A 27,872-nucleotide genomic window follows, 5' to 3' on the forward strand; every position below is an offset into this window, starting at 1 on the left:
GCACGTAAATGATGCATATTGGTTATGAGTTCAATCAGTCGACTAATAGCTAACAAAATATAAGAATCATAAAATTTGATCAAATTTTACCAGCTCATATGTTAATTATAAAAAAATATACAATAAATTTTTAGTTTTTTGAAATTATTAGCTTATTTGATAGTGTTTTTTTTTAAATAAATTTTAATTTTGATAATAGGCTTAAAAATAGTTTCACCAATCATAAAAAATAAGATTATATTTGAAAACTCAATTATGAAAATTATTTTTTTCGGCTTATCCTTCTTAAAAATATTATACACTTATATACAATTCAACTGTTTTAAAATATTCTCGATCTCTTTCAATTATTACACAAAATATTAGCAAAAACAAATATAATTCATATTTGTTCTTAAAAATAACATGAATCAACTAAAAAAACATATTTTTTTAATTTTTGAAATATATTTTATAAATTGAAAAACAATTTTCCATTCTTTAAATAATATTTTGCAACATCAGCCTCTCAAAGCTTGACGGATGGAAATTTCGAAGTCATTTAGTTGTGACCATGGGGCTCACGGTTGAATGCCTTTCGAGGTTGTTCAATGGTTGACCCCACAACTCATTGATGCTTGATATTGACTTCATAGGACTCTGGCTTTGGCTTCATGTATACGCTAAGTTGAAGGACCAAATCTTTCCAACGAATTTGTGGTCTTGGTCTGTTAAAAAAACAAAAGAAAAAGAATTTTTAAAATCAAATATAATTAAAATTTTAAAATTATTCATTTTTTATATAATAAACGGAATTAAGTCCATATATATATATAGTTTTTTGAATTTGAATTTATTTTTTATCTTCCTACCACTTTTCTTCTCTATGTTCTCTATGCTCTTTATTTTGGATTCCATCCCAATTTCATATCTCTACTCAACCCTCTCTACTTCCCCAACCCTCCCTTTTCTTCCTTTTTTTTTTTCCCTAATCCCAAAGGTACGTCTTCTTCACATCCTCCTTGATTTCTGTTATTCCCTTTCATCTTTTTGGCCTGTTGATGTTCTGCTTTGCTTTATGTTTAAGCTGTGTCTGGTAGCTGTGGAAGTGTGGCAAAACGGAAGAATCCTTTCAATCTTGAAAGCATCTTCTTTCCCCTTTGCGAAAGATAGGTGTTAGCATTTTTTTTTAGTATGTTTGGGGGTTTACAACTTATGTAGTTGGTTTGAGTTAGTCCATGTCTATGTTGAATTACAGTTACGCGTGTTTTTTCTTAGGTTGATGAGCTTTATGAGACGGCTTGTTTTCTTTGATTGCCTTTGCTTTTTATTTGCTTGGCATTAAGTAGTGGGATTTGTATTGTCTATTGGCTTTGTGAGTTTGGGAAGGTTTTTATTTGGGGCTATGGTAAGTGTCATAAACGGAAAATTGATGAATAAGCTTCGAATGTCAAATAGGAAACATTTAATAAGTTATTCGGAAGGATTTGTTTGGTTGTTGTTTTTAAAAATTGTTTTAGAAAATGGTTTTTAAGAATATTTTTTTGGTGTTTTTAGAAAAAAAAAATTGTGTTTAAAAACTTAATTCTGAAAAACGGTTTTTGTTTTTTAAAATAAAGAAAATATGTTTGATTGAGTTAATAAAAAAGTTTTTTAGAACAAGTAAAATAAAAAAATATATTTAAATATTTTTTTCTTTAATTAACTTGATATTGTAAATATATAAATAATTTTTAAATTCAAATTTTATTTAAATTAAAACAAAATTTATTCTGAAATTTATTTACACCAATTATAATTCTTCTTAACTTTTAACAAAAAAAAATGAACATAAAATATGATATAGATAAATAAGGTAAAAATTTAATAAAATAAAAATAATTCAAATATAAATATAATTTTTATACCATTTAAAAATAATTATTGATTTCCTAATATAATTTAAAATATTATAAGAAAAAATATAATAAATTAAAAATAATTTAAATGTAAATGTAATCTATTTACCACGTAAATGAAATTTATCAACATATAAATGCATCTTATATAAATCATATTATTATTTATTAAATTTAATGTTGCATATAAATTATAAAATTTAGAGGTTTTTTTAATATATAAATTATAAATTACTAAATATTATTTTACCTAATATTAAATCGACGTATAAATGATCAAATATTAAAGTTTATATTTATTAAATTTGATGTTGCATTATAAATTATAAAATTACAATTTTACCAAGTTCTCCCTATCCCAACAGCCACCCGCAAATCCCCAAACCCAAAGCTCTCCCCCAAATCCCAATCACGGTCGAGGGTCGTCGGAGCTGGGGAAGGAATCTTATATTCAATCCCGGCGTCGGCGACGATGAGTTACCATCCACTGGCATCGAAGTTCCCGCGGTTCTTCAATTGTAGTGAGGTGAAGGAGCCCTCATCCATCTCTCATCTTGTAACGATTGGGTTAAACGGGAATACTACTTCTTCTGCTTCTTTAATCTTCATGGCGGACGAGATTGATGCTTTGAAATTGGGATTTGAGAATCTCAGAATCGGACTCGTCGTACCTAGCATCGGACTCGGCCGATATTTTGAACCCTGCCACCAATCCTTTCCCCCCTGCTGCAATGCACCGTCGCTCACGGCATCTCCACCTGTGGCCTTGCCCTTCAAAGCACCTCACGGTCGCCGACGCCTTTCACACCCACAACCATTCACTCACGCCAAGACCACCATGGTCAGCCAACATGGCTGCCATCTTCATCCTCCATGACCTTCATTTCGTGCTGCTGGAGGAGAAACCACATGTAGGGAAACACAAAAAACAGGCGAAGAAAACGGAGAACAGCTCTTCCTTGAACAGGTGAAGAAAACAACCAAATATGCAACATCACCCCCTTTCCCAAACAAGCCCTGTTTTCTGTTTTTGAAAATGGAAACTTATATATAAACAGTTGAAACACTTATAAAAAAAAATTATAGACTTCCCCTGTGTCTACAAATTATTTTAAAAAAAATTTTAGGATTTGAGGTAGTAAAATTTTTTTAATACCTCAATTTTTTTTAATTGGTTTTTAAAAACCATTTCATTTTCAATGTAAATCTTTGAGAGTTCATGTATTTTATGGAAGCTGTTACTATGATCTGTTTTTAAAAACAGAAAACAAGAAGTATATCCAAATAGGCACTCAGCTTTATCTTTTATTTAGGAATTAGGAGCTAAAAAAACAAAAATGGCCACTTTGGCTCCTAAACTAATTTTGTACCGTATATCCCCTCAACTAAGCTATTCACCTACAGCCTTTCTATCCACTTGCTATCCATTTCACAAATGTTAAACCCCCTTTTTTGTTGATGCATTATGTCAAATATTTTAACCTCTTGATATCACCTTTAACTTTTCTTGACCAAAATGAGAAGATATGTATAGTGTTGGCTGCTTATTTTGGAGGAAAATTAGGTCCATTTGCTTTAAAAAATAGTTAAAAGCAATGTCAAGAAGTTCTTTAAAATGTTATGGGAACATGCCTAGTTAGTAAAGGAAGGGGTTTGCTACTAGTGAGATAGATAAAAAGTGGAAAGAGGGGCTAGAAGTAAGTCATATACATAATTAAGGGGCCTAAGATATGCAAAAATTAGTTTAGGAGTTCAAGTGAGATAAGGGGCATAGTTCCAGGGGTCCAGGGTATATATATAAAACTGAATATAAACCTAAAAAGTATTGTTTGGCATTGAACCCTTCGGTTTTTCATTCATTTGAGACAAGGAAAAGAGACAATATAAGACTCAATTTTTTCCTCTTGATTCCTTAGTAATGAAATGAGGGTATAAAAACAATCCAATGACTGCAAAATCCATTATAATAAATTGTCAATGACAGTTTAGCTGTTTGGGACTTGTTGGACTTTTGAAGTTGTCTTTAGGCCCTCTTCGGGACAAACTTTTGTTTATAGCTTTGGCTAGAAATTGAAGATGAAGCTAAAACTATAATAACATTAAAAGGGTAAAATTGATATTATAAAAATGTCATTAAACAAGAAAAAAGTTCATGCAAAAGCCTAAAAGGACATTTATAAGAAGCAACATACTCCTAATTACCCAAATAAGTACAAAAGCTTTTATTGAACTTAAAAAAATAGTTTTTTTGGCTTATCATAAGTCAATCCAAACAGCACCATACTCTTTTTTTCCTTATTTTGTTTTTGACCCTTGACCATGTGCCCACAATTTGGCCTTCACAATTTTGATCACAACCATGGATTTATGGAGATAGTAAATTCATTGATGAGAAGGATTTAAAGAGTACCAAACAATTGAGGAGATGAAAGGTAAAAGAAGAACATGCCATGATTTACAGAATTTGTATAGCCATCTAAAGTGACTGGAATATGATGGTTGCAGAACTCTGGAGGCTTCTCTCTTTGACTTCCTCTGTATGTAATGGTTTTCATAATTGTGAAACCATTTCCTATGAGAATATAAATCTCTGGTGTGGGAAATTCCAAGCCCTAAACACCTGGCAAGTACCGTATACCCTTCCTTCTACTTTTAGTATGCATGGCTCACCTCCTTCGAAATAAAAAAGAGGTTGGGATGCAATATAACCCTTGTGTTTGATCACTAAAGGAAGACAGTTAAAAATATTGATACATTGGCTGTGACTGTTTTTCTCTCCTTGTTGTTGACTTACTTCTTTATTCACTGATTCCACTCACGTAGAAACATATCCTTGCCCCCAGATAGTTCAATGCATGCCATTTTCTCCTAGATTTGTCTCTGCCCACTACCCATTTCCGAATAAATTTACATATACATGATGTTCTATCAGAGGAGATCTTACCTCTGTTACCTTCCTTTCTTGATTTTCATATAATTTGGTGCTCGGATGTTTTTGTAGGGATGGAAGTCTTATCTTGTGCTCAGTGGGGACCATGTGTTTCATTGCATTGGTCACTGGGAATGATGCCATTGAAGATGGAATTTGTCCTTGCAGCCCTGATATTATCTTGTTTTCATTCTTTTGTACTGTCTTATTCGCAAGGTATGGTGATGCATTCATTTGACATTCTGATTCAATTAGACAGCATATAGGTTATGCAAATTGCAAATACTATTGTATTAGATTTATTAATTTTTAGAAACAAGACTAAGATATGCAAACTAGGCTAGTGAATATTGAATTTTGATATTAATTAATCAGGATTTGACACTACCGTGTCCTCTATCTCTATCCCCCTAGCAAAATTGGTATTATGTCCTAAATATCTTATTTGCACTTATTTATCTGCACTTCTGATATCGTAGCCAATAGTAATCATTCTAAGTGAGAGTCAACTTATGCAAATGAGTTGCAGCCTATGCCTAAACTCTTAAGTTCTAATCCTTCTCAAGCTGGATTGAATGAGAAGAAGATTGTTGATCTTAGGAAATAGGGTACTCAGCAATGAATTGAAAATTTTAATACAAGCCCTATTTGGCTGAAGCTTTTTCTCACTCTTGAATGGAATAATTTATAGCTAACCATTAAGTTAACATATTCTTTTTCTGTCATATTCCATCCATATTATCCATGGGATTTGAACCTGAACTCTGTTTATGATTCATTTGTTTTCTATCATTAGTGCTTATTTGTTTTGTTTTGTTTTATTTTTATTTGATTTGATTTTGTTTTGTTTTGTTTTTTAAAGACTATAGGGCTTTCTTCCCCTTTCTAAACCCTTCATTTAGTCATCTTTGTAAGATAATATCTTCCATGGTTGATTTACTTAGATCATGCCAAACCGATTCGTGTTTTTAGAACAATACAAAGCTCCTTTTTCTAAGCTGAACACAGACAAGAGGAGTATGCAATATTTATCTATGCAGTGGATAGGGGTCTCTCTCTCTCTCTGTCTCTCTCCTTCTTCCTCCCTCCTAGCCCGATGAAAAGATGTAAAAAGATGATTGTGATAGATAGCTGGTTATGATGAGATGCAATCAATTGAATATATTTTTAAATTTGTTTTTCCCTTTTCTTCTGCCCCTTCTAATGTTTGTTATGTTCCATTTCAGAAGATGCACTCCATGCATTAAAGAATTCATTGAATGTTTCCAGCAAACAGCTCATGGACTGGCACCCAAATGAAGTTGACCCATGTAGTTGGTCCAATGTTGTTTGTGACTCCAGTAATAAAGTCATTTCTGTGTAAGTTATGTTCTTTCTCTTTCTGTTTGAGTTTTGACCTTTGTACTGGTAAACATGCTATCAAGTAACACCAAACGCATCGTTACCAACAGAATTGGCACTAAAAGATTGTGGATTGCCCAAGCTTATGTTCTCTACTTGCCCCAATCAATATCTTAAGTATTGTTTATGCTTATATCTATTATCGTTTGCAGAACGTTGTCATTCATGCAACTGTCTGGAACATTGTCCCCCAAAATTGGAATTCTGAACACTCTTTCAACACTGTACGTATGGAGTATATTGGAGAAATTACTACGAACTCTAAATCTTATTTTTCTGAATTTCTGGATGCATTTAATTGGCCTGACTCACTTTTCCAATTCCCAGCTATGAATTATGAAGAAGAATTGTTACCTGGAATACTGTCATCTTTTACATAATTCAAAATGGAGTAAAATTTTATATTTATGTATTTTCTGTATTATTTTCATATTCTGGAAATAGAAAATATCATGATCATCAGGTCTCATGTTTATTTTATGGTAATTGTTGATGGTTTCTTTTATGACATAAATGTTGGTGTGTCTTACCTAACAAAAAAAAATAAAAATGTTGGGGTTTGTGTCTTATGTATTTCTTTTTGGTTTTCCTAATAAAACTTGGATAGTTTTGAAACTCTAGACCTTGGTAGGAGTTTAGAGTGGATCACCTAGGGTGGGTATTCCTAAAAAAAAATAATCCCAAGATAGTCGACTCAGTTGAACTCAATGAACTGCTTGAATTTGGCCACTTGGGACCTCTTTCACCACTCAGTTCTATTTGTGGTTATAACCATTGTTAAATTATAGGTTTTCATATCTTCTTAGGATCTCAGCCTACTTTCATTTATCTTTCTCTCATCTATTCAATGCCTTCAACTTGATTGAACCATTACTGCCTGTTGGTGGAGATACTGCTCGTCATTGCTCATGGCCAAGCAATCTTCGATGATTTTCACTTACCAAACCTCTAGTACGGAAGCAAACTCTGAGCTTCACAAAGAAATGATCATTTATTTTGAACATGTGAAGTTTCAGATATTTCCAAAGAAAGAGCAGAAATGGATGAGGAGGGATTCGAACCCCGGACACTGTGGTTTGTAGTCATGTGCTCTAATCCTCTGAGCTACAGGCCCCACCCCGTCTCCACTATCTCTGCATAATTTTGTTGTTGGAAGATGGGAAACCCCTAAACTTAGAACAGAAAGTGAATTTAGTAAATCCAGAAGTAAACATTTGTAGGTGCTATCCGCCTGCCTAGTATAAAGTTCTTCACCCTCAAATTAAATTCTTATTTCCATCATGTACATCCTTTGAGTCCAGCATGAGAAAGAAATGTGACCTGCAACTCTAACCATTTCATATTTGCTAAACAAAAATCTTGATGGCCCTGAACTAATAGTAATAGTTGTATGGTTACCTTGGATTCATTAATTTTCAGTTATATACTTTTTGTTAAATATCTTTCCTTTATTAATCGATAACCTAGCAAGATGATTATTACCCTTCATATGCTCTTACTTTTATGTTTTTGATTAATTAATACATGTCAGATGTGTTCGCTATGCACTATATTGCAAGGAAATGGCATAACTGGTGAGATGCCAAAAGAGTTGGGAAATTTGTCAAATCTAACAAACTTAGATTTGGGAAATAACAGATTAATGGGTGAAATACCATCTACCCTTGGATCTTAAGAAGCTACAGTATTTGTCAGTAACACCATCTTCATTGTGTTAAATATATATCTCTGCATAGTTTTGTTGTTGGAAGACGGGAAACCCCTAAACATAAAACAGAAAGTGAGTTTAGTATATCCAGAAGTAAACATTTGTTGGTGCTAGCTGCTTGCCGAGGATAAAGTTCTTCACTCTCATATTAAATTCTTATTTCCATTGTGTACATCCTTTGCGTTCAGCATGAGAAAGAAATGTGACCTGCAGCCCTAACTATTTCATATTTGCTAAACAAAAATCTCAATGGCCCTGAACTAGTAGTAATAGTTGTATGGTTACCTTGGATTCATTAATTTTCAGTTTTATACTTTTTTGTTAAATATCCTTCCTTTATTAATCAATAACCTAGCAAGATGATTATTACCCTTCTTGTGCTCTTCTATGTTTTTGATTAATTAATACATGTCAGATGTGTTCACTATGCAGTACATTGGAAGGAAATGGCATAACTGGTGAGATACCAGAAGAGTTGGGAAATTTGTCAAATCTGACAATCTTAAATTTGGGAAATAACAGATTAACGGGTGAAATACCATCTAGCCTTGGTAATCTTAAGAAGCTACGGTATTTGTGAGTAACACCATCTGCATTATGTTAAATATGTATCTTTGCACAATTTTGTTGTTGGAAGTGTGATTAGCTTTATCTTGCAATCAGGATTTTGAATCAAAACAATCTCACTGGGACTATCCCTGAGTCACTCTCAAGTCTTCTTCCAAGCTTGAACAGTCTGTACATGATCTAATCTCATATCCTATGCAGATTTTCTTTTGATTTATGTTTATACTGATTAAATTCCTGCTGACATTTATTGAATATTTGGAACTTAAAATGTTTGTGTAATCAGACACTTTTATTCAGTATTTAACAGCAGTACTGAACCTATCTTTTCAGTCAGCTGGCATCAAATAATCTCAGTGGTCAAATACCTGAGGATTTATTTCAAGTGCCGAAGTACATGTATGAACTTACTTTATTGACTCCTAATTTGGGCATTAACCATATTAATTTGTGATTCTTCATTTATTTTGCTATGCTGTCCATGTTGCTCTCTCTCTCTCTTTCTCTCCCTGCCTCCCTCAGTCTGTCTCTGTCCCTTTATGTCTCTTTCTGTCTCTCTCTCTCACACACACGCACATGCATGCATGCACAGATACACATGTAAACACACAGAGAATTGCCACACAGAGATGCACACAGAATTGCCAACATTAAACTTGTATTGATTTGAGTTGATGGTGCAGTTTTACAGGTAATAGCCTGAATTGTGGCAGAAATTTTCCACACCTTTGTGCATCTGATAATGATTCAGGTAACAGGATTATCTGTCTTATTTGGGACAGCCCTGCTTTACAATAATGGAAATATTTTTCTGAAATTCAGTCATGGAATTTTCCTTTTCTTTGACAAGGTTAAGCCTGGGTTTCCTTTTTGTGACAGGTGGTTCTCACAAACCGAAAATTGGACTGATAGTTGGAATTGTTGGAGGACTCATAGGTCTTCTTCTTTTTGCAACTGTGCTGTTTTTTCTGTGGAAGGGTTCATGCAGAGGCTACAAGCAGGAAGTTTATGAAGATGTTGCAGGTTTGTGATCCTTTTAGTAACACACTGGTTTAAATGTCTGAATGGAGGCAATACTTAGTGCAATAATAATTTGTGGGCCTGCTTGATTGTGGAAGCGCCATTCAAACTTTATGTATGACCAAATCATGGGAAAAGGCTGAAGGTTGGATGAGGATGAGAAAACCAATGAGAGTCTTAGAAGGCAAATGCTGGTTCTTTGTAGAGTCGAAGTCCTTTAAGATTTCGACTAAGTTTGTTGAAGGTAAGTTGCTGGGCAAGATCATAGAGAGAGGTAGGGGTTTGGATTAGGTTCAGAGCCAAAAGTTTGGCTATGTTGTTGGAAAAAGTTGAGTCCTGTTGCAAGTCTTAAGAAAGGTGTAGGTTCAGAAAGTCTTTGTTTGAAGGTGAACATGGTTCAAAGTCGCGGTATCGGTCATTGACTTGGAGGGTCCCAAGGCATATCGGTCTCGGTGTCTTTGTTCAATATCGGATGATACGCAAAATAAAATAATTAGAAATTTTAAAAAATTATAAGAAAATAGATATAATTAAATAAGCTTAAAAAAATTAATAAAACAAAATTTTGTTACATTTAACTCAAAGTTATTTATGATAATACTAAGAATTGGATGGAGGAGAGAGAGAGAGAGGGCTGTAGAGAGAGTGAGTGTGAGTAAGGGAGGAGATCCAGCGGATCTGTACGCGAGCGATGGTGAGAAAGATTTCAGTGGCTTGGAAGCTCGTACCATCCGGTGGAGGAGAAGCTTCGAGGTGGAGTCGAAGACTTTCGAAATCGAGGTTGAGAGGAAAAAAAGGCAAAACACAAGTCTTCATTGAGGAAAGGAAGAGAGGGGTTTCCTCGTGGATTAAGATGGGGCCGGAGAGCCTAGGGTTTGTTGTGGAAGGGTTAGCCTTGTGTATTAAGGATACCCGAACAGGCAGATGGGTCAGAAATTGGAGGGAGAGAGGGAGGATCTTTTCACTGTTGCGGGATGAGAATAAGGGAGGAAGCTTCATCCGTCTGGGTGTAGAGGATCTGGAGAAAAAAAGGTTTAATATTTTTATCCCCAAAGGAAATGGAGGGAAAGGGGGCTGGATTCTTCGTCTTCAAAGCTCTGAAGACCAGGGTTCATTGCAAGGAATAAAATGCTGAGAGGTCTTCTTCAAGTGTCGTCAAAGCCGAAAGGATCCTCAGTTGCCGTAAGGCGCAGAGCAAGAAGTGGGCCGCCGAGATTTGAGGAGGCGTCTTCTACCCCGAAGCGAAACTTAGAAGGAGGTGGCTCACTGGAGACAAATTGAGACGCTTCTCGAGGCAAATCTCACTCCAGAAAGAGCGATCTCTCCACTGGTTTTGAAACATCCAAAGTTTCTACTGGCGAGATAGAGGGAGAAGAGGGGATTCTGCAATGCGAATTGTTCAATGAGGTGCGTACTCCTTTCTCAGCTGTATCTGAGCGAGATCTTCTTCTGTCTGGGGCTTTTGAGCCAAATTTTATTCCCGAAACCTCTGTTTCTTTGGTTCACCCTTTTCGTTGTCAGTCTTTTTCTTCGATTCCGTTGGAGTCAAGCTACACCGTTCAGCGTGGTTCCGATTTTATCTCTCCTGTGGTGAATAACAACCATCGTGGTGGTGCGTCCTGTTCGGAAGGTGTGGTGGTTCCCCTAGAAACCTCTAACCGAAAATTTAAAGACCGGCCTCTCCTTAGGGAAACTCTCAGTAACCCTGAGGTGCGTGGTGTCTCAGGTGAGGCTTCGTTCCCAGTGCTAGAACATTCCACCCTCCCGTTGGAAGGTTTTCAGGTTGAGGGGCTTACGCCTCGGAAGATGGTCAAGGTTCAGTCGGTTCTGGAGAGTTTGAGGGTTAGAATTGTCAGGGATAATGGAAAAGGTGTGGAAGGAGAGAACAAGAGTGCTCTCTTTGTGGACAAGGTTTATTCTAGAAGAAAGAAGAAAAATGACTCTGGAACTCAAGGAGAGGATTAGTTCTGGGTGTGGGTTGTGTCGGGTTGTTTTTGTTTCATGTAGATCTTAAGTTGGAATACAAGAGGTTTAGGATCTAGGAAGAAAAGGAGGATTGCGAGAAGGTTTTTAAGTACTCAAAACCCAGATGTGGTGATGCTTCAGGAAACAAAGCGTGAAATTTGGGATAGGAGGTTTGTGAGTAGTGTTTGGAAAGGTAAAAGTCTGGATTGGGTTGCTCTTCCTGCTTGTGGGGCGTCGGGGGGGATTGTGATCTTGTGGGATTCAATTAAGTTCAAGTGTTCAGAGAAGGTGTTAGGATCTTTCTCTGTTACTGTAAAATTGAACTTTGATGAGGAAGGGTTTTTTTGGTTAACCTCAGTGTATGGCCCGAATAAGGCAGTGTGGAGGAAGGACTTTTGGCTGCAGCTTCAAGACCTGCATGGTTTGACTTTCCCAAGGTGGTGCGTAGGAGGGGATTTTAATGTGATCAGGTGGATATCTGAGAAGATAGATGACTCTAGGTTAACAGTCAACATGAGGTGTTTTGACGAGTTTATAAGGGAAAGTGGTTTGTTGGATCCTCCTCTTAGGAATGCGGCTTTTACTTGGTCAAACATGCAAGTCGATCCTATTTGCAAGAGGTTAGATAGGTTTTTGTTCTCTTCTGAGTGGGATTCTTTTTTCTCTCAAAGTATTCAAGAGACCCTTTCTAGATGGACCTTTGACCATACCCCAATTTGTTTGGAAACTAATCCTTTAAAATGGGGGCCGACTCCTTTTAGGTTTGAGAATATGTGGTTGCTCCACCATGAGTTTAAAGAGAAGTTTAGAGATTGGTGGCAAGAGTGTACGGTTGAAGGTTGGGAAGGTCACAAGTTTATGAGGAAACTAAAGTTTATTAAATCAAAGTTGAAAGAGTGGAATATAGTGGTCTTTGGAGATTTAAGAGAGAGGAAAAACCACATTCTTACGGACATAGGCAGAATTGATCGAATTGAACAAGAAGGGATTTAAATCTTGATCTGGTTTCGGAAAGGACCTTAAGAAGGAAGGAACTAGAGGATTTGTTATTGAAGGAAGAGGTACAATGGAGACAAAAATCTAGGGTTAAGTGGATTAAAGAAGGGGATTGCAACTCAAAGTTTTTTCACAGAGTGGCCACTGGAAGAAGAAGCAGGAAGTTCATAAAGTCTCTGATTTCTGAGAGGGGGGAGACTTTAAATAACATTGAGATTATTTCTGAGGAGATTGTAAATTTCTTTGGGAATCTCTATTCCAAACCCGAAGGTGACTCTTGGAAGATTGAAGGGATTGATTGGGCCCCTATTGCTGAAGAGAGTGCAATTTGGTTGGATAGACCGTTTTCTGAAGAGGAGGTTCGAATGGCAGTTTTCCAATTGAATAAGGATAAGGCCCCTGGCCCTGATGGCTTTACTATAGCAGTTTATCAAGAGTGTTGGGATGTGATAAAAGAGGATCTTATTAGGGTGTTTTTTGAGTTCCACACTAACGGGGTAATAAATCAAAGTACAAATGCGACATTCATTGTTATGGTGCCTAAGAAAAGCCAAACTTTTAAAATCTCAGATTATAGACCTATTAGTTTGGTTACAAGTTTATATAAGATAATTGCTAAGGTCTTATCAGGGCGTTTATGCAAAGTTCTACATAAAACAATCTTTGGCTCTCACGGAGCCTTTGTGGAAGGGAGACAAATTTTGGATGCTGTATTGATAGCCAATGAAGTGGTAGATGAGAAAAGAAGGTCAGGGGAGGAAGGGGTAGTCTTCAAAATTGATTTTGAGAAGGCCTATGATCATGTGGATTGGGGCTTTTTAGATCATGTGCTTCAAAGGAAGGGGTTCAGCCAGAAATGGAGATCTTGGATGAGGGGCTGTTTATCTTCTTCTAGTTTTGCTATCCTAGTTAATGGGAATGCAAAGGGTTGGGTTAATGCCTCTAGAGGTTTGAGACAGGGAGATCCTCTTTCTCCTTTCCTTTTTACTCTAGTAGCTGATGTTTTAAGTAGGTTGATGATTAGAGCTGAGGAAACTGGGATAACTGAGGGTTTCCTTGTGGGGAGGGATAGGACTAGAGTGTCCTTGTTACAGTTTGCTGATGATACCATATTTTTCTCTAAAGCCTCTTTGGACCTTCTTCAAAACCTTAAGATTATCCTTTTGGTTTTTGGATAAGTATTTGGTTTAAAAATCAACTTAGAAAAAAGCACCATTTCAGGTATTAACACTAGGCAGGAGGTGTTGTCTAGTTTGGCTTTGGTTTTGGAGTGCAGAGTGTCAGAGTGGCCTTTGTCTTATTTAGGCCTTCCTTTGGGAGGGAACCCAAAGACAATAGGCTTTTGGGATCCAGTGGTTGAAAGAATTTCGAGGAGGCTGAATGGGTGGAAAAAGGCCTATTTGTCTTTGGGAGGGAGGATTACTGTAATTCAGTCTTGTCTGTCTCACATCCCTAGCTACTTCCTCTCCCTCTTTAAAATCCCTGTATCTATAGTTTCAAAGATTGAGAAGATGCAAAGGGATTTTCTTTGGTCTGGGGCCGGGGAAGGGAAGAAAGATCACCTAATCAGATGGGAGGTTGTTATTAGACCAAAGGAGATGGGAGGTTTGGGCTTTGGGAAAACTTCTATGAGAAATATTGCCCTCTTAGGGAAATGGCTTTGGAGGTTCCCTATAGAAAGGAGCGGTCTTTGGCATAAGGTTATTGCGAGTATATATGGGACACATCCTAATGGATGGGATGCCAACATGGTGGTTAGATGGTCTCACAGATGTCCTTGGAAGGCTATTGCTCAAGTTTTCTAGGAGTTCTCCCCTTTTGTCCGCCTAGTGGTGGGCAATGGGAAGAGAATTCGGTTTTGGGAAGATCTTTGGTGGGGAAACCAAACTTTGTGTTCTCAATTTGCTAATCTCTACAGAGTTATTTCTGTGAAAAATCTCACTGTCTCAAATGTCCTTGGCAATTCCTTACCATTGTCTTGGAATTTTAACTTTCGCCGCAATCTAACGGATTCAGAAATTGATCTCCTTCAGAGATTAATGTCCTTCCTTAATTCTGTGCTTCTTTTCCCTTCATCAGACTCAAGAGCGTGGTCTTTGTCTTCGTCAGGCTCGTTTTCAGTGAAATCTTTTTTCTATGCCTTGTTAAAAGTTTCAAATCCTTCAATGTTCCTTTCGGCCAAGTTTTTAAGGAGCTCAAAAGTCCCTTCAAAGGTTAAGGCCCTCGCTTGGTTAGTAGCACATGGGAAGGTAAAACTAATGACAAGTTGCAATTGAGAAGACCCTACAAAGCCCTCTGTCCTCAATGGTGCATTCTTTGCAAAGGAAATGAAGAGTCGATTGACCACCTTTTTCTTCATTGTCCTGTTACCATTGGACTTTGGCACAGGTTGTTCAATCTAGTAGGTTTGATTTGGGTCCCTCCAAGGAGCCTTGAGGACATGTTGGTTATTTCTTTTAAAGGCTTGGGGAACTCATTAAGAGGCAAGACACTTTGGCAAATTGCTTGCCTTACTTTGATTTGGATGGTGTGGCAAGAAAGAAACAATAGGATCTTTGAGGATAAAGGGAGAACGGAAGAGATGGTTTGGGATTTGATCCGGTTTTATTCTTCTCTATGGGCTTCTTGTACTGAAGCTTTTAGAGGAGTTCCTCTAAGCATTCTACAACTCAATTGGATTGGGGCTTGCTTTTCAAGAGTTTGAAGATTGATGGGGTTTCTTTTGTTTTTAGAGTTTTTGTTGGGTGTTTTTCCTTGGTATTTGTGTAGGAAGGACCTCTCATCCTTCCCTTGGTTTTTTTCTCTTTCTATTGTCTTTTTTTTCTCTCCTGAATTTGTTCTTTTATTAATATAATCTTCTTCGTTTCTGATAAAAAAAAAGGGGGCTGGATTGTGATGTTGGAAATACTCAAGGCGCTGGTTGATACCACAGAGAGGAAGGACTGTCAGAAGGAGAAGAAGATGCCGGTGGCGCCATGTGCGGGAAGTAGCTACGTGGAAGTGGTAAAGGGTCAGAAACGTAATGGCAGGTCAGTGGCTAGGGTAGAAGTAAGCCACAAGGACCTTGGCCAAAACCTAAAAAGGCTGGATCAGTGCATTGTTGGAGTGTGGGATCCGAAGTCAGTAAAGGGGGAGGATTTGAGGAGTTGGGGGAACCAAATGGCTCGAGTGTGGGGGCCGAGGGGCAATTTAGGTTTGGCTAAGTTGGAAAGGGGTAAGGTGTTGTTAGAGTTTGAGATGAGTGCTGAAGCCGAAAAAGCCGTAAATATGGGAGGGATTTTGGTAGGGAAGACACTGCTGCGACTGGAGAAGTGGAACCCTAGGACGGGGTGTCTGTTAGAAGGAGAGGAGAAGAGTGAGGCCTGGGTGAGAATCGTGGGGCTTCCTGTCTCGCTGTGGGATCGGGACATCTTTAGAAAAGTTGAGGAGAAATACGGGGGGTTTTTAGCGACTGATTCTCAAACGGAGAGGCTGGAAGAGTTGCAGTGGGCAAGAATTCTGGTGAAACAATCCGACGAGGAGCTCCTTAGCATGCTAGAAATTGGGGTTGAGGGAGTGTGTTACTCGCTTGTCCTATGGTGGGAGGTAAGGCCGGTAATAAGAGTGTTGCCGGCAGAAAAGAGGGGAAAGAACAGCGGTGACGCTGCAGGTGGGGTTGAGGGTGATGTCGCTACACGCGCGGGTAAGCGCGTGGTGGAAGTGGTGGAAGGCGCGAGGCTCGAGACCCACTTGCAGTCTGCTGATGGGACAAGGGAGCAGACAGGTGGGCCGGGGTCCCTTTGGGCTCGGTCCCGAGGCCCAAAAGGGCCGGGTCTGGGGGACCAAGAAGGTTTGCTTGGGAGGCTTGGTCCTTCTGGGCCTCATCGAGGCCTTGACTTGGGTGTTAGGCCCGATGGGTTTGATTCGCCTAAGGCCGGGCCGATTTCCAGTGGGCCGTCGTCATCTGAAGGGCCTTCGTTCTTAGAGGGTCTTAGGCCAATGGAGTCCGTTAAGTCGGGTGGGCTATCTGGGAGAGAAGATTGTCTTGATCCATCTGGAGTGGCCTTGCCTCTTGTGTGGGCTGGCCCAAGTCAACTGAAGGAGTTAGATGCTGAAGGCTTCCCTTTTTGGGATTATGATGGCAGGCAGAGGCAAGCTGAAATGGAGCCCTGTCTCGCGGAGAAGTCAAGGACCGACTGCGCCCTAATTGAAGAAGCGTCGAGGTACGGGTGTGTTCCTATCCCTTGTGGCTTAATGGCATCTGGGCCCTCTTCTTCTTCTCTTCTCTTTTTTGGTCGAACCCCGTTGGGGGTTTTTTGCGACATTTCTGGGGATGATAGGGTAACCCATCTGAAAGAAACTCCCTTACGTATGCTTCTCCCCTTGGGACCCTCAGAAGAGGAAAATGCTTACCGATGGGATTTGAGGGAGGGCCCAAGCACCTGCAAGGTGAGTAGTGGTAAGGAGTTGAGGCTAGCCCATTCGATGCCATGTGATGGAAAGGGATGGGAGGAGGAAAATTGGGAGGAAAGTGAGTTGGCCAAATTTAGCAAGTTCTTGGGATTTTCTACAGAAGGTCTGGAGAAAGAAATTTTGGAGTTTCTGATTAAAATCCGAAAGAGAAGGGAAAAGGTCCACAACAAAAACCTTTTAGAAAAATCCAAGTTTGAAAGGGAGTTGAAAAGGTTGGAATGCTCTATTAACTACGAGGGGGGAAAGAAGCAGAAGATTGGGATGATAGTAGGAGGGTGTCAGATTATGGTGGTCAAATGAAGCTTAGAATCTTGAGCTGGAATGTTCGGGGAGCTAACGACAGCTCAAAAAGAAAGGTGATCAAGGCCATGATCAGGAGTCAAAGAGTGGATCTGTTCTGTCTCCAAGAGACCAAGATCCAGGCAATGACAGAGGGGCTGGTGCGAAGCTTAGGCACTGGCAGGTTTCTTAATTGGGGTACTCTGGATGCCCAGGGGACCGCGGGAGGGATTCTTATCTGCTGGGATAAGAGGACCTTGGAAATAATGGAAATGGAAGTGGGGAGCTTCTCAATTTCTTGTAGGATGAGGAATGTGGAAGACGGACTAGTCTGGATGTTTACTGGGGTTTATGGGCCATTTTCTAAAGAGGACAGGGAGTGGATGTGGGAGGAAATAGGAGCAATCCGAGGCATTTGGGAGGATCCATGGTGTATAGGGGGTGACTTCAATGTCACCCTGTCACTGAGGGAAAGAAGTAATCAGGGGAGACTAACGAGTGCAATGAGAAGGTTTGCTCAAGTTGTTGATGAGCTAGAACTCATTGATCTTCCTTTACAAGGAGGAATGCTTACTTGGAGTGGGGGAAGGAATAATCAGGCGTGGGCCAGATTGGATAGGTTCCTGGTGACCCAGAGTTGGCTTGACCACTTCAGTGAGATTGTGCAATGTAGGCTGCCCAGACCTACATCAGATCACTTTCCTATTGTGCTGATGGGGGGAGGGTTAAGGAGAGGTCCGTCCCCGTTTAGGTTTGAAAGTATGTGGCTTAAAGCTGACGGCTTCACGGATCTTCTGAGGGCTAGTGGTAGGGAGTTGAGGTTAGAGGGAGGGCCAGTGTCAGACTAGCCACTAAAATGAAGGTGCTAAAGCATAAGATTAAAGTGTGGAATAGAGAGGTGTTTGGTAGGCTGGAAGCTAACAAGAACTCAGCCCTGCAACAAGTGGAATTTTGGGACGGGGTGGAAAGGGAAAGGAGCTTGTCTGAAGGTGAAATTGAACTGAAAAAAGAAGCCAAGGACTCCTTTAAAAAATGGGTCTTATTGGAGGAGACACACTGGAGACAATTGTCAAGGGAATTGTGGCTTAAGGAGGGAGATAGAAACACTGGGTTCTTCCATAGGATGGCTAATGCTCATCAAAGGAATAACTCTCTGGATAGAATAAAAATTAATGGAGTTTGGATGACGGAGGAGCAAGAGATGAAGGAGGGAATAGTGAGTGCTTTTCAGCAGGTGCTTTCTGAAGAACCAGGCTGGAGGGCGGATATTGAGGGGATGCACTTTAAATGTCTAAGTTCCAGTGAAGCTGAAACTCTGGAGGTGCAATTTACTGAAGAGGAAATTTACGCAGCCTTAATGGGTATGAATGGGGATAAAGCTCCGGGCCCGGATGGGTTCACAATCGCTTTTTGGCAATCAAGCTGGGAGTTAGTGAATGAGGAGATTATGGAATTGTTTAGAGAATTCTATGACCAACGTTCTTTTGCCAACAACCTTAACTCCACTTTTATAGTCCTCATTCCTAAGAAAGGAGGGGCTGAAGACTTGGGTGATTTTCGGCCAATCAGTTTGTTAGGGAGTTTGTACAAGCTTTTGGCTAAGGTGTTGGCGAATAGGCTAAAGAATGTGTTAGATAAGGTGGTGTTCGGGGACCAAAACGCCTTTGTGAGGGGCAAACAGATCTTGGATGCGTCTCTTATTGCCAATGAGGTGATCGATTTTTGGCATAAGAGAAACGAGAAAGGGCTGATCTATAAATTGGACATTGAGAAAGCCTATGACAGCATTAATTGGAACTTTCTCATGAAAATTCTGGTCAAAATGGGTTTTGGGTCGCGGTGGGTGGAGTGGATTTGGTGGTGCATCTCTACCGCCAAATTTTTAGTCATGATCAATGGGGTGCCGGCTGGTTTCTTTTCAAATTCTAAGGGGCTAAGACAAGGAGACCCCCTCTCCCCGTATCTTTTTGTGTTGGGGATGGAAGTTCTTAGTATTCTAATTAGAAGGGCGGTTGAAGGGGGCTTCTTATTAGGCTGCAGAATGCGGGGGAGAGGGGAAGAGGAGATGATAGTTTCCCACCTGCTCTTTGCTGATGACACGATCATCTTTTGTGAAGCTAGCAAAGAGCAATTGTCCGCTCTAAAGTGGATTTTGGCTTGGTTTGAGGCGGCTTCCGGTCTTAGAATTAATCTTGATAAAAGTGTCCTGATTCCAGTTGGTGAGGTGGAAGACATTGAGGAGCTAGCTGTGGAACTTGGCTGTAAAGTGGGATTGTTGCCCACTGTTTACTTAGGGCTGCCCCTTGGAGCTCATCACAAAGCTGCCTCCATTTGGGATGGGGTGGAAGAGAGAATGAGAAAGAGATTAACCCAGTGGAAAAGACAATATATTTCAAAGGGAGGGCGTATCACCTTAATCAAGTGTACTATGGCCAGCCTTCCTATTTACAATATGTCCATTTTTCGAATGCTGAAAAGTGTTGTAAAGAGGCTCGAAAAACTACAAAGAGACTTTCTTTGGGGAGGGGGCAGCTTGGAGAGGAAGGTCCATTTAATTAATTGGGAGGTGGTGTGCACTCGAAGGGAGAAGGGTGGCCTTGGCATTCGGAAGATTGACTCCCTAAACAAAGCTTTTGTTGGGTAAATGGGTTTGGAGATTTGTCGTTGAAAAGGATAATCTCTGGAGGTTAATGATTGGGGTGAAATATGGTCAGGAAGAGTTTGGGTGGAGAACCAAAGAAGCCCGGGGTAATTATGGAGTGGGGGTTTGGAAGGAGATTATGAAGGAAGCTAAGTGGTGTTGGGAGAATACAAAGTTTAAGGTAGGGAAAGGGACTAGAGTAAAATTCTGGTCTGATCAGTGGTGTGGGAATGAGAGGCTGTCCCATTCTTTTCCCCAGCTTCATGAGATGGCGGTCAACAGGAATGCAACGGTTAATGAGATGTGGGATCATAGCAGTGGTTTAGGAGGTTGGAATCTTAGATTCCATAGAGACTTTAATGATTGGGAGCTGGACTTGATTAGAGGATTGCTTATTATGCTCAGGGACTTCAAGCTATCTTCAGAAGAGGACGTGGTGCTTTGGAAAGGGGGGGGGGGGGGGGGGGGGGGGGGGGGGGGGGGCATGGGAGGTACGGGGTGAAGGATGCCTACAACGGGCTGGTTGTTATCAATGCTTGCGACTTTCCGTATAGAGGCGTTTGGGTGGACAAGGTCCCAACCAAAGTGGCGTTTTTTGCTTAGGAAGCCGCGTGGGGGAAGATTCTCACCCTGGATAGGCTTAAAAAACGGGGCTGGTAGTTCCCTAACCGATGTTTTTTGTGTGGTTGTGAAGAGGAGAGTGTAAATCACATTCTTTTGCATTGTATAGTGGCAAGGGCCTTATGAGAAATTATTTTTGCCCTTGTGGGGGTTCAGTGGGTGTTCCCAGAGTTGGTGAAGGAGGCGTTATTCAGTTGGAGGGGCCCCTTTGTGGGGAAAAAGAGGAAAAAAATTTGGAATTCTATCTCGTTGTGTATTTTTTGGACGGTATGGAAGGAAAGGAATAGGTTAGCTTTCAAGGGAGGGGTGTTAAATATACAGAAACTCAAAAATTCTTTTGTTTGTACCTTGTGGAGTTGGGATAGGGTGTATATTGGAGATGAGTCCTCTTCACTCTTAGGTTTTTTGGAGTGGCTAGCGGCCACTTAAGGGAGGGTAAGGGTGCTTGTTTTTTTGTGCTCTCGTTTTGAGGCAGATTGTATATGTCCTGTATGCTTGGTGGCCTTTGCCCTTTAATATATTCATGATATTTATCAAAAAAAAAAAGATAATACTAAGAATTGGGAATTTAAACCTATCTTTGCCATATAAATACATTTAATTTATCATTAAATTGCATCTTATACTATCCATATCATTTTACTTTAGGGACTCAATTCTCATAATATGTTACCATTAAATCATATCTCATGCCATCCATGTAAATCCATTTAAAATGCATTTTTTACTTTACCAATTTGAGCTCCCAATCTCCCACCCACGCACACTACCATTGCTGTCAAGACCCACAATAGACGACACCACTTGCAATTGCAATTTGGCAACTATGCAAGACCCAACACTGGAAGTGGAGCAATTTGACTATGAGGGGGTTGCATTGTTGACGTCACTGGTGAAAGATTTAGTTCACTTGATGAGTCACCACCGCCGACGCCAAAGCTCCACTCTCCGATAATGCTCAAATTTTCAGGAAAATCAGGTGAGTAAATCCTAAATCATGCTCTCATCCTTCGGTGGTTTCTCCTCTTATTTCCAAATGGGTCATGGGTTGGGTTTTTTCTTCTTTGTCTTCTTTGATCTTCTCATTGATGGGTTAAAAGTTCCAATTTCAGAATCATGGGTGTTTGCTTTTGAAAGGGGAATCTCTCTCTCTCTCTCTCTCTCTCTCTATATATATATATATATATATATATTTTTTTTTTTTTATAACCGTGGATGTCCGGACCAGCTTACGCGCAACTCGACTAATCCCACATGTTGTGATATTTTATTGTGGTTGGAAAGAAAAAGAGAATGTTTGAATTTTTTTTGGTAATCTAACCGAGTTAGCGCGAAAACTTAGAGGAGTCATCCGAGTCTTATTGATTATGTGCCGAGTTTGTGCATTATAATGTGTCTAATATCGGTCTTGTTGCGGTAGGTTTCAAGGTGGATACTACTCAGCTGAGTTGTATTGGACTCGATTGATACTTTGAACCATGAAGGTGATAAAAGCTTCTTATTAGAGCTTAAGAGGAATTCAACAAGCAACTTCCTTTTTTGCCTTGTTCGTTCAGCGGAGGGTAGGTGTTTTTCTCTCGTGTTCCCCAAAGGTAGAGTTTGGTAGGGGGATGGTCGTTGCTTGCTACTAAGCTTAGAAACCTTGGTGTAAGATCCACAGACAGTCTCTTTGTAGCTTTCGAGGATGCTACCCTAATTTAGGGAGTTTTAGGAAGAGGTTTTGTTGAAGGGTCTTATTTTGCAAATGTAGTTATATATGGCAAAAGGGGTGTAGCTGAGGTTGCAAGGATTCAAGTGGTGGGAGGGGGGAGGGGGGGTCGATGCGCTTAGCAAAATGGCACTGCTTAGTGGGTAAATGGGGCCATGAGGAGATCCCTTCTCTTCCTTCCTTAAGATTGTGAGCCAAGTCTTATTGGCATGTGAAAGGGGAGCTAAATCTCACGTTTTTAAGTGGTCCTCTCATCCTGTTTGAATTTGAGGTTCACTTAGAGGTGGAGAGAATTTTTAGAGAAGGGCATGACTGGTAAAAAGGAAAAAGCTTTGGCTCTTTGAATGATCTCTTAAGGTAGGATGCTCAAAAGAAGAAGTGCATGTGAATGAAACTTGGGTAAAAATTTTGGGTTTACCATTTTTTTGTGGGACAAAGGCTTTTTCAAGGAATTTAGGGATGCATGCCTCTGGTGAATTTGTAGCAGTGGATGAAGACACTGCTAATTGTCACAACTTACAGTGGGCGAGGGTCTTGGTGAAAACTAGAGGTCCGTATTTCCTGAGTAGCTTATAGTGTGTGGTGGGCGATTTGTGTTTTCCATTTCTCTTTGGTGGGAACTTTCTCTTAGGGTGTCGGTGGTGGTGCAATGCAAAGTAGAACATAAATAGAATGTAGGAGATGAAGTGGGTGTTGCATCACACGTGTTGGTGAGAGTAGGATGAGAGGCTTGTTCTTTGGAAAAAGTGGATGGATGTGTCGTTTCCCAAGGGGGTGGGAGTTCTGTCAATATGAAGTAGCCTAATTTCTCTGAGCCAGTACAGAGAGATGTTGGTGTTGTGTCAACTTTTGGGAGAGCAGGCTTGGGTCGACTTGCTAACAATGTCGAGTTGGATGAGCGAGTTAAGCCTCAGAAAGGATTTCTCCTTTCTTTGAAGACCTATGATGCTCTAGGCCTTGATGGAGGGGGTTGGGTGAAAAATGATGGATGTTTGGGATGGCCTAGCAAATGAGTGGGCTTTAAATTCAGAAATGACCTTGGCTCCTCTAGGGCTCGTTTTGGCTCGCAAAAGGAGAAAGACTCTTTTTTTGTAGATTAACATGCTTTCTCTCAACTGTGTTGAGGATGAGGATGACGTTTGCTTGTTGTTTGAGAAGAGATTTCTGGTTGTGGTTCTCCCATGCCTAGTTGTCATAGATGAAGTGTTAGTGGAGGAAGCCTCGCGTTTTCTAGGTCCGTCATTTCTTTCCTCTACTTCTCTTAGGTGGGATAATCTCTCTTCTCTTTTCCTTTACTCCTCTATCGCTTGCCTCGTTCCAATTAGAGGAAGCTTTGGGGCCATTGGTTCGATGGGAGGATAAGAGTAGAGCCCTTTTGGGAGGAGTTATAATGGAGCCTGAGCCTTTGAGCCTTTGGGCTAGTAATAGAGAAAGAGGATCTCAATGAAGGGATCAGTTACAACACCAAAACTAGGGATTTGATTGAGGGGTCCTACTAAGGGCTTGTTTGGTAAATTGTTAGCCTTTAGTAGGTTTGTGGGAATGCTGATTGAAGGTTTTGACAGTGAAATTTTGGCTTTGCTTCGGAGATTGGAGTCTAGGAAGAAGGGTAGAAGCCTTCATCTTGGAAAAAAAAACAAGTTTCAACCTCAACATCCAAATTTGAGAGAGAATTACACAAACCTTAGTGTTCTATCAATTATGATTCATCTTCAGGGATAGGAAAAATGAGTAGTTCTTCTAGGAATTTTGCTAACTTTGTTGATGAATATTATAATCCTTTCTTGAAATGTAAGGGGTTTAAATGATGTGGATGAGAAAAAAATTGTGAAAGCTCTCATCAGATCTCAAAGGGCATACTTGGTTTGTCTATAGGAGACTAATGTCACGGACTTAGTCGTTCACTAAGCTCGTGCGGCACTTAGACAAGCCAAGACCCTTGATCTTGCTAAGTCAGCCTTCTCCCCAATGCTTAGCTTGCTAGGCTAAGACACTCGCGACTCAAAAGCTTAAGAAGCTTGGTAGGCAACTCCTTAAAGAATGGAAGCTCTATTAACTCAAGAAAGCCTTTACAAGTGTTTTGGATGCTCACTTGCTTGGTGCCTTGGCCAAATAAGGCCCTCATCTATTTATAGGCACCATTGGAACTCTCTGGAACCTTGAAGGGTTTCTTACAACTCAAGACTATTCTAGAATGTCCTACACCATTCTAGTTACAAGCCTATATACAAGTATATACAAGAGTCTTCTAGACTTCTCTAGAAAGCCCCGGACTCCTCTCGTGCCTTCCACTATGGTGTAGAATTGTGTGGATCCCTCCAGGCTTATCTAGAACCTTCCACACTTTTCCCACTCTAGGAGTCTCCAGAAGCTTCCTAGCTCTATATAAGGCCATGGGGAGGCTCATTTGGATAAGCTTGTGACACTCTCCCCCACCTATGCCGCAGACGTCCTCGTCGCGCCTTCTGCCCGGAACCGCTCGATCTGCTCCTGGAACTGCCATAGTGCCCCTGCTGGCTCCCAGCTAGCCTCGCTTTCTGGTAGTCCCTTCCATTTCACCAAGTATTCCGTAGCAGGAGGTACTCCTCGTCTCCTGATGACCCGATCCGCGAGGACGTGTTCTACCTCCTTATCATAGGAGGTCACGACTGCTGTAGGTGCCCTCTTAGACAACCCTCGGCTTGGATCATCCGTGTCTCCGTGATAGGGCTTCAAGTAGCTTGCGTGGAAGACAGGATGAATCTTCAACCTTGGTGGTAGCTCGACTCTATAGGACACCTTGCCAACCTTCCCAAGTATAGGGAAGGGTCCTTCATATCTCCTCACAAGGCCTTTATGTACCGGCCTTAGGGACTTGAATTGTTGAGAAAGGAGCTTGACAAGCACCATGTCTCCGACCTTGTACTCCGTGTGCCGTCGCTTCTTGTCAGCCCACTTCTTCATTTTCTTAGCGGCCTTGTCCAAGTATGAGCGTGCTATGTCAGCTTGCTCATGCCACCCTTTTGCGAACTTGAAAGCCGCTGGACTTCTCCCCGTATAGCCAATCGTTAGGGTGTGAGGAGTTAATGGTTGTTGTCCTGTGGCTAGCTCGAACGGACTCTTGTTGGTTGCTTCACTCCTTTGCAGGTTGTATGAGAACTGGGCTATATCTAGCAACTTAGCCCAATCCTTCTGGTTGGCACTCACGAAGTGCCTCAAGTATAGCTCCAATAACGCGTTCACCCTCTCGGTCTGCCCATCCGTCTGTGGGTGAAAGCTTGTGGAGAAGTGAAGCTCCGAACCCATAAGCTTGAAGAGCTCCGTCCAAAACTTCCCAGTGAAGCGCGGGTCGCGATCACTGATGATAAACTTAGGCAACCCCCAATACTTGACTACGTGCTTAAGGAATAGCCTCGCTGTTTCTTCCGCCGTGCAGTCAGTCGGGGCTGCTATGAAAGTTGCATACTTAGAGAACCTGTCCACCACTACTATGATCGACCCACTGTCCTCCGACTTGGGCAGCCCGATGATGAAGTCCATGGTGACGCTGTCCCATGGGCGCTCCGCTATGGGTAGTGGCTCCAACAGGCCTCTAGGCTGTCGTTGCTCCACCTTGTCTTGTTGGCACACAAGACAAGTCCTCACATAGGCCTCAACCTCGTCCCGTATCTGAGGCCAATAGTAAGCCGACTCAAGTAGTGCCCTTGTGCGTCGTTGCCCAGGGTGCCCAGCCCACTTGGTGTCATGGCACTCCTTGATCAGGTTTCGCCTTAGGTTCCCCCACTTAGGCACGTAGAGTCGTCTCCCCTTGGTGTAGAGTAAGCCGTCCTCCACCCAAAACCGCTTGGTCTTTCCTTCATGAGCCAGGGTGATGAGGCTCTTAGCCACTGGATCATGTTGCAACCCCTCCCTTAGAAGATCCATTATGTCTCCATGGGGCTGACTCGTGATAGACGCTAGCTCGGCTTTGCGGCTTAGGGCATCGGCCACATGATTAGCACTTCCTGGCTTATACTCCAGCGTATAGTCGAACTCGGCCAGGAAGTCTTGCCACCTAGCTTGCTTGGGACTTAGCTTCTTCTGTGTTTGGAAGTAGCTAGTGGCAACATTGTCGGTCTTCACTATGAAGTGAGACCCCAGAAGGTAATGCCTCCAAGTGCGCAAGCAGTGGACGATGGCAGTCATCTCCTTCTCCTGCACCGTGTAACGCCTCTCCGTGTCGTTTAGCTTGCGACTCTCAAATGCGATTGGGTGCCTCTCTTGCATAAGGACTCCCCCAATAGCAAAGTCTGAGGCATCTGTGTGTATCTCAAAAACCTTGGTGTAGTCGGGTAGTGCCAACACTGGCTCTTCAGTCACAGCCTTCTTCAGATCCTCAAAGGCTTGTTGGCACCTTTCATCCCACTCCCATGCCTTATTCTTCTTAAGAAGATCAGTGAGAGGTGCGGCCCTTGCTGAATAACCCTTTATGAACCGCCGGTAGTAATTAACTAAACCAAGGAAAGATCGGAGTTGAGGTACCTTGGTTGGTGGATCCCATTCCTGGATGGCTTTTACCTTGCTGTTATCCATCATCAGCTTGCCATCCTTGATGCGATGCCCTAGGAAGCTCACCTCTTCCTTAGCAAATGAGCATTTCTCCTTCTTCACGTACAGCTCGTTCTGCCTCAGGATCTTAAAGACCTTCCTTAAGTGCTCTACGTGCTCCCTCATAGTGTTACTATAGATGACTATGTCATCCAAGTATACCACCACAAACTTGTCTAAGTATGGGTGGAAGATCTTGTTCATGAGGGTGCAGAACGTTGCTGGGGCATTGGTGAGTCCGAAAGGCATCACTAAGAACTCATATGAGCCGTACCTGGTCACACATGTCGTCTTCGGCTCATCTCCCTCCGCAATCCTGACTTGGTAGTAGCCCGACCTTAAGTCCAGCTTTGTGAAGTACCTTGCCCTTCCAAGTTGATCGAACAAGTCAGCAATGAGCGGGATGGGATACTTGTTCTTCACCGTCACCTTGTTGAGTGCCCGGTAGTCGATACACATCCGTAGGGATCCATCGTGTTTCTTTTGAAACAGGACCGGCGCGCCATAAGGAGCCTTGGATGGTTGGATGAACCCCGCATCTAGCAACTCCTTGAGTTGTCTCCTTAGTTCCTCCAACTCGGGTGGTGCCATCCTATATGGCCCCATAGCAGGGGGCTTGGCTCCCGGCTCCAACTCTATCTTGTGATCTTCCTCTCTCCTAGGAGGAAGTCTCTTAGGCAACTCGGGCGGCATCACGTCCTTGAACTCATCAAGGACTCCCTCGATTTCCTTAGGCATGGGTTCTCCCGACCCATCACCCTTTTCTTCTTTCAGGGTCGCGAGGTAGGTCACCTCTTCCCTCTTTAACCCCTTCTTTACTTGCATAGCGGATAGCATAGGGGTCTTGAGCGTTCCTTCAGTGACCGTAGGGACCATGCATGGCTTCTCCTCCTCTAGGATAGCCATTGAGCGTAGGAAAGGCAGTGGCACAGCCTTCACCTTCTGTAGGAAGTCCATTCCTAGCACCATCTTGAAGTCGTCCATGGGTGCCACTGTGAAGTCAACCCTTCCTTCCCACGAGCCGATATGCATAGTCACCTCGCGAGCTACTCCATGTGATGGCTTGGCAGCTGAATTGATTGCCTTGAGCCATCCTCCTTCCTTGGATGCTTGGAGCTCCAACCTTCTTGCCTCATCCTTCG

The 27,872-nt window shown here is 41.4% G+C and overlaps 1 protein-coding gene across 6 annotated transcripts in view; it reads left to right on the forward strand.

Annotated features, from left to right (window-relative positions):
- The first annotated feature begins 859 nt into the window (after positions 1 to 859).
- The window catches only part of LOC117918507 (probable LRR receptor-like serine/threonine-protein kinase At5g10290), a 43,297-nt gene continuing 16,284 nt past the window's right edge, over positions 860 to 27,872 (forward strand). Inside the window, exons 1-9 of one of the 6 annotated variants that reach the window (XM_034835222.1) lie at positions 860 to 979; positions 4,879 to 5,022; positions 6,033 to 6,165; positions 6,360 to 6,431; positions 8,348 to 8,491; positions 8,579 to 8,653; positions 8,816 to 8,881; positions 9,166 to 9,233; positions 9,362 to 9,505. In XM_034835222.1, coding sequence (XP_034691113.1) covers positions 4,881 to 5,022; positions 6,033 to 6,165; positions 6,360 to 6,431; positions 8,348 to 8,491; positions 8,579 to 8,653; positions 8,816 to 8,881; positions 9,166 to 9,233; positions 9,362 to 9,505 — 844 coding nt within the window. In that variant the 5' untranslated portion in view covers positions 860 to 979; positions 4,879 to 4,880. Of the gene's footprint in view, positions 980 to 1,129; positions 1,153 to 2,226; positions 2,845 to 4,476; positions 4,501 to 4,878; positions 5,023 to 6,032; positions 6,166 to 6,359; positions 6,432 to 8,347; positions 8,492 to 8,578; positions 8,654 to 8,815; positions 8,882 to 9,165; positions 9,234 to 9,361; positions 9,506 to 27,872 lie in introns of those variants that run through there. The other 5 variants (XM_034835224.1, XM_034835221.1, XM_034835223.1 and 2 more) reach the window with 5 other exon arrangements.

Source organism: Vitis riparia, chromosome 7 (assembly GCF_004353265.1).
Source record: "Vitis riparia cultivar Riparia Gloire de Montpellier isolate 1030 chromosome 7, EGFV_Vit.rip_1.0, whole genome shotgun sequence".
In the NCBI taxonomy this organism is placed as follows: domain Eukaryota; kingdom Viridiplantae; phylum Streptophyta; class Magnoliopsida; order Vitales; family Vitaceae; genus Vitis; species Vitis riparia.